This window comes from Notolepis coatsorum (assembly GCF_963971535.1).
Source record: "Notolepis coatsorum genome assembly, chromosome: 3".
In the NCBI taxonomy this organism is placed as follows: Eukaryota; Metazoa; Chordata; class Actinopteri; order Aulopiformes; family Paralepididae; genus Notolepis; species Notolepis coatsorum.
The window spans coordinates 109,017,367-109,024,333 of record NC_140167.1 but is presented as its reverse complement, the minus strand read 5'-3'; the positions used below and the strand labels follow the sequence as shown (position 1 = coordinate 109,024,333).

Here is a 6,967-nt window from a genome sequence, read left to right as displayed (position 1 = left end):
GCTAATGAAGTTGATTCTAGGTAAGACATTCATCTTAACTATTGATACTCGGGCCTGTACTGAATTTTTAAGTTTGGACCACCTGTCAAAGTCGTAATTGATCTTATCTTGGACTTTTGTGTAATTGTACTTCACCGTTTGGTTTATAGTAGGGAATACCTCAACTCCTAAACATCTGAAGTGTTTTACCATTGGTATTTTTCCTGGAAGGAGTATATTCTTTGCAAGGGCGTTAAGTGGTAGGAAGGCCGACTTTGGCCAATTTATCCTAAATCCCGATAGATTGCCAAAGTCATCAATCAACTTGAGAAGATGAGGCATTGAGGTGGTAGGGTTTTCCATGAACAATATTACGTCGTCCGCATATAAACTAATATGATGTTGTGTACGGTGTACCCTTGATTGAGATTGGTTCTATGGATTGGGATTGTCTTATATACTGTGCTAAAGGCTCTAATGATAAAGCGAATAGTCCGGGACTAAGAGGGCAACCCTGTCTGGCGGAGCGCGATACCGGAAAAATTCCGGAGGTAATTATACCTGTTGTGATCATGGCCGATGGGTCTTTGTATAATACTTTTATCATATCAATGAATCCGTTTCCTAACCCCATCCTTTCTAGTACTGCCCATAAATAAGACCATTCCAACCTATCAAAGGCTTTCATCGCATCCAGGGACAGCATTGCTATAGGTGGGTTGACATCCTTGCTGGCATCTAGCACATGTAGTAACCGTCTTATATTATCCGTGATCAAGCGGCCTCTTATGAAGCCAGTCTGATCCGGATGAACTAAAGTTGTCATATGCTTTTGAAGTCTGATGGCTAATACCTTGGAATAAAGCTTGATATCGGTTCCGAGGAGACTCAAGGGTCTATAACTACCGCAATCTGTGGGGTCTTTGTCTTTTTTTAGGAGGACAGTTATAAGTGCAATATTGTCAATCTTATTGAAATTCCCCTCCTTGATTGAGTATCAAATCATATTAAGTAATAGGGGTCCAATTACATCCCAGCATGAGAGGTACAATTCTGGTGGGATACAGTCCCTTCCAGGGACGGTATCCCACACGTGTTGTTTTCTTAACATACCTACCTATTAACTACATTTAAAGATAAATTAATCATTAGTGTGGATTAAGCTATTTAGAATAGAATATAGAATAGAACATGGAATGAAAACTAGTTTGGTTCCAGCTCAAATATATTTCAGTTAATCTCTCACACTTTTTAAAAATGTATTTATACATTTCTTTTACAGATGGCTGAGGGTGGAAGAAGTAAGGTGTGGAACTACATTAAAAAATATATATATAATATATACAGTATATATATATATATACTGTATATGAAGAATATCGGCCAATATATCCATATCGGAATATTTTACTACCTAATATTAGCATCAGCATCGGCCCCAAAAATCCAGCGACTTCGGGTAATTGAGAAGCGCTATATAAATAAAATGAATTATTATTATTATTATTAGTATCAGTCGGGCTGTAGTTACCAGTGGTACATATCTGAGGTGCATTTATTCTCCAGAAAAGTTGTTCTATTGTACCTTAATATGGTGTCAAAACAGGAAGACAAGGAACTATTTTATATTATATCACAATGGCAAATACAAGCATTTTGAAAAATATCAAATTATTTTCCATCCTCCTTTAAAATATATTAAATAAACAGACTACAGTGCAAGACTTTTATTTAAATAAGCATATCTGACTAAAACGTCAGAATTAACATGCCATTCATATATCATGGAAGAAAATAGTTACATTAAATGATATTCCAAAACTAATTATACATCTTTACATACAATCAATCAATTAAATCTGATAATTATGGCACAGATATTGTGTTGAATTCTACCAATTCCCACAAACGCACACACACGCGCGCACACACACACACACACACACACACACACACACACGCACACACACACACACACACGCACACACACTTTTTAAAGCCATACATGTATCCCTCCCAGGTCCCTCACTGTGTATGAGTCACACATTCATTATGCTACAAGTCTATAAGTCTTTGACATAAAGGGAATAAATTAATGCAGCGATCAGATTAGAAAAGACATTCAACATTCTCCATCATCACATGAACCACACTTGGTACACCTGACATCTTCAGTGGTCTGATAAAACTCTTATTCCATAAAAAAAACTAAATTCCATCCTGTTCCTATGACCTAAGAAATAATGTGTCATAGGATTTGGCAGTGATTTTTCTTTTTCTACATCAATGTAGAATTAGTGAATATAAAATATAGTCCATCTATGTACAAGTCACAGCAGTGGCACAATCCATTATTCAAACACTTGCATGCAGTCACTCAAACACACAAACGTACATAATTGTGAACACAAGCGCAGACACACACACACATACGCGCACGCAAACACACAGATGCGTGCCTATTTTACAAAACAGACAAACGGCGTGCAAACCCGAGTTCTGCTAGTCACATCTGTCCCCAGCAGAGTCCAGCTGGACACATCTGTCCCCAGCAGAGTCCAGCTGGACACATCTGTCCCCAGCAGAGTCCAGCTGGACACATCTGTCCCCAGCAGAGTCCAGCTGGACACACAACGCAAATGCGAACCAACGGCACTGTAACAAACAAAGGCAATAGCTACCAACCACAGCAACAGTGTGTGTGTGTGTGTGTGTGTGTGTGTGTGTGTGTGTGTGTGTGTGTGTGTTTATAAGTAGTCTCTGTGTATGTATGTATATGTACGGAATACATACTCATGTGCAAACGGAATATGACTGATATTTTGAGCTACGAGCCTTGACATTTAGCCTTTATGCTATTCTCACACCAGCGCTCGTCTCCCTATGCTTTCTCTTTTGTTGTTGTTGTTCTTAGCTCTATTCTGTTTAAATCTTTCAAAAATGTTCTTATGTATCCCATAATGTATCCCATTGCTATTGCATGTACATATTTGTGTTTTATTACATGTATATCACTATTTAACCTGTTTTATTCTCCACCCATCGATCATCCATAGCAACACTACTATCACCGACATCCAAGAAGGGGGATCCCCCCTTGAACGGCCCTTCTAAGGTTTCTCTCCTTCACATTGCCTGTGGTGCTTTTTTCCTATTGCTAGGTTTTTTGTGAGTTTTTCCTTACCTTCGCTGGGGTATGTCTGGGAGTGTTGTTTTGGATTTCATAATGTTTTTTTTTCTTTCTTGATTTATTGTGATGTTTCTTCTTGACTTGTTTAAAGAAGACTGATCCAGCCCATGGGGACATTAACGTCTACAAATTAATAAAATTGAATTAGATTTGATTTATGTAGTGTGTGTTTATAAGTAGTCCCTGTGTGTGTGTGTGTGTGTGTGTGTGTGTGTGTGTGTGTGTGTGTGTGTGTGTGTGTGTGTGTGTGTGTGTGTGTGTGTGTGTGTGTGTGTGCGTGTGTGTGTGTGTGTGTGTGTGTGTGTGTGTGTGTTTAGAAGTAGTCCCTCCGCCGTGAGTCGTCACTGATGAAGGAAGGGTTCCACTGGGCGGGGTAGATGCAGGAGTGGCGGGAGCCTGGCAAACCGGTGAACGGGTACAGACCGTTCCTCTCCAGGTCAGAGTTACGCAACGCAGGCTGGTGGTCAGAAAATATAGCAGACAGAAAGAGAGAGGGAGAGAAAGAAAGAGAAAGAGGGTGAGAGAGCAATATGTGAAGTATGTTTAACATACTTTTTATGTATTTACAAAGTAATAACTGAAGTTGTACTGTATGTGAAGTATATGCAAGTAGTAAATTAAGTTGTGTTGTATTTGAAGTCTGCAAAGAAGTAAATGAAGAAGTACTTTACATGAAGTCCACTTACAACATAGTAAATGAAGAAGTACTTTATATGAATTCTACTTACAGAGTAGTAAATCAAGAAGTACTTTATATGAATTCTACTTACAGAGTAGTAAATTAAGAATCAATAACAGGACTAGATACCTAGCCAGAATCTCAAATTTTTTAGATCAGTCAGCGATGAAGATTCTTGCTGGAGCACTCATACAGTGTCACTATGACTATGCGTGTGGCTCCTGGTACAACAGTGCCCCCAAAAGTCAGAAAATAAAACTACAGACATCACAAAACAAGCTAATCAGGGTAATACTAAGGCTACCTGCCCGAACCCACCTTGACCCATCTCACTTTGAGATCATGAGATGGCTTAAGGTGGAAGACAGAGTAAACCAGATAGGGATGTGCCTAGTTCACAGAATAGTGCACGGGGTAGTGCCAGTGTACTTCAACAACTACTTCAACCGATTCAGAGACACCCATGCATACCAAACTAGGCGCAGCTCAACTGACTTTGTGCCAGTCAGATTCAGGAGCTGTATGGGGAAGGAGTCATTTCTGTATTCATTTCTGTATTCTGTATTCATTCTATTGGAACAGTCTGCCCAGTGACCTGAAAATCGTAGACAACGCCGTTAGATTCAAGTCCAGCCTGAAGACATGGCTCAAAAGGGACTATACTTGACCTAGACACTTAGCTTAAGGCACCCTTGCATGTTGTATGAGTCTGTTATGTATATAAATGTTAAATGGTATATGTGATGTGTTGTGATGTCACGTTTTGTATGATGCATGTATTAAGCATCACACTCCCCTACCCCCCTACAAGGACCACAATGGAAATAAGCTCTGAGCTTTTTTGTGTTTCATCCTTGGCAGTATATCCTGACTGTGCTCTTCTGCTCTTCTGTCACATGTTTATTTTTTATATTGTCAAATAAAGTCATTCATCATTCATTCAAGTACTTTATATGAATTCTACTTACAGAGTAGTAAATTAAGAAGTACTTTATATTAATTCTACTTACAGAGTAGTAAATTAAGAAGTATTTTATATGAATTCTACTTACAGAGTAGTAAATTAAGAAGTACTTTATATTAATTCTACTTACAGAGTAGTAAATTAAGAAGTATTTTATATGAATTCTACTTACAGAGTAGTAAATTAAGAAGTACTTTATATTAATTCTACTTACAAAGTAGTAAATTAAGAAGTATTTTACTGTATATTAATTCTGCATACAGAGTAGTAAATGAAGAAGTAATTTATATGAATTCTACTTACAGAGTAGTAAATTAAGAAGTACTTTATATGAATTCTACTTACAGAGTAGTAAATTAAGAAGTACTTTATATGAATTCTACTTACAGAGTTGTAAATTAAGAAGTACTTTATATGAATTCTACTTACAGAGTAGTAAATGAAGAAGTATTTTACTGTATATTAATTCTACTTACAGAGTAGTAAATGAAGAAGTAATTTATATGAATTCTACTTACAGAGTAGTAAACTAAGAAGTACTTTATATGAATTCTACTTACAGAGTTGTAAATTAAGAAGTACTTTATATGAATTATATGTACAGAGTAGTAAATTAAGAAGTACCGTACTTTATATGAATTCTACTTACAGAGTTGTAAATGAAGAAGTACTTTATATGAATTCTACTTACAGAGTAGTAAATGAAGAAGTACTTTATATGAATTCTACTTACAGAGTAGTAAATGAAGAAGTATTTTACTGTATATTAATTCTACTTACAGAGTAGTAAACGAAGAAGTACTTTATATGAATTCTACTTACAGAGTAGTAAATGTCGGTCATCTGCAGCAGGTTCTTGGTGCTGCCGTTCTCCTGCATCTCAATGGTCTCCCTGCCCCACTCCATGGACACGCGGTTGCTCTTGGGGAACTCTGCGTACGGAGACATCTGTAGATCGCCGCTTTTGAAGATGATCTTATTGATATCATTCTTGTCTTTCCTGTGAGAAGGCACATGTCAAAGCTGCGTGAGGGCCTGGCTACATCCCTGACCGTTAGCAGAGCTGTCTCTGCAAATGCATGACTACGTTAGGTTTTACTTTAAAGACAAACCAATGGAAAGCAATACCATCTGTTTCCTCAATGTTTTGTGATGGATCAGTGTAGTGGCTCTCTAAGCCTGACCTCATACCCTTGGACACCCCGGATATCTTGTACTTCTCAAATCGCAATTCTCGGATAACAGACATTTCGAAGTCACACACCATTTAGCTTTGCTTGATAAATGAACCTTTGCACCTTTTATTTTTAACAGCCCATGTATTTGCAGTTGTGAGGTCAATCACATTCAACCTCTACTGTCTTTAACTATGAATGAACACAACACCCTAACTTATGATCCTGAGATAATGCAGTTCAAAAACAGTGCTGAAAACCTAAAGCAGAGTTATGTGGTTGTTCATCTGGGGGTATGCATGTGATATTATGCGTGGTGCTTGGCTAGTGGCAGCCTCCTTACTTGCAGCAGGTGACAATGAGAGCGATGATGAGGATGAGGAGCAGGGCGCCCCCTGCAGGCGATACCACCACCGCAATCAGCTTGTAGACTGCAAACAAATCAACAAACAACAACATAGTTAATAACACACCATTGTGGGGGCATTAAAAAGAAAATGTAATTTACAAAATCTTCAGTTGAGAGTGCTTACAATTCCCACAGTTGAAGCCTCCGAATCCGAACACGCACCTGAAACAAAGAAACAGACAGACCGGGGAAATGTACAATCAGAACGTTGACTTTGAATCTTCTAGTATGATGGTCAGCGACACTATGTGAAAACTTCACGCTTACTGGACACAGGTGCCGTTTTCCAGTTTATAGCCATCGCCGCACTCTGAAGACAAAAGATGTGCAGGTCAGAAAACACTCAATTACATACACTGTACCTCCTCCATGTGGCTTTCCTTATTCAAACTACAGCTCCCTGCCGACACCCCAGGAGACTCCCATGTAAGCAGCGTTGGGGAGCAGTTAACTACAGGTAGTTAAATTACAAGTTTAGCAAAATTTTTACAGCAGTTAGGTGATAGTTAAAACCATATTCAAATCTCTTTTTCGCTACTTTGGGTCATGTACGTAGTTTAGGTAGTTAATT

General features: G+C 38.3%; 1 protein-coding gene across 1 annotated transcript in view; it reads right to left on the bottom strand.

The window, feature by feature from the left end:
- Nucleotides 1-3,353: 3,353 nt before the first annotated feature.
- The window catches only part of heg1 (heart development protein with EGF-like domains 1), a 52,273-nt gene continuing 48,659 nt past the window's right edge, over nucleotides 3,354-6,967 (bottom strand). The window contains exons 10-14 of the mRNA XM_084310204.1: nucleotides 6,664-6,706; nucleotides 6,521-6,558; nucleotides 6,331-6,418; nucleotides 5,635-5,812; nucleotides 3,354-3,626 (exon numbers count right to left, since the gene is read on the bottom strand). Of these exons, the coding sequence (XP_084166330.1) occupies nucleotides 3,483-3,626; nucleotides 5,635-5,812; nucleotides 6,331-6,418; nucleotides 6,521-6,558; nucleotides 6,664-6,706 (491 nt within the window). The 3' untranslated portion in view covers nucleotides 3,354-3,482. The remainder of the gene's footprint in view (nucleotides 3,627-5,634; nucleotides 5,813-6,330; nucleotides 6,419-6,520; nucleotides 6,559-6,663; nucleotides 6,707-6,967) is intronic.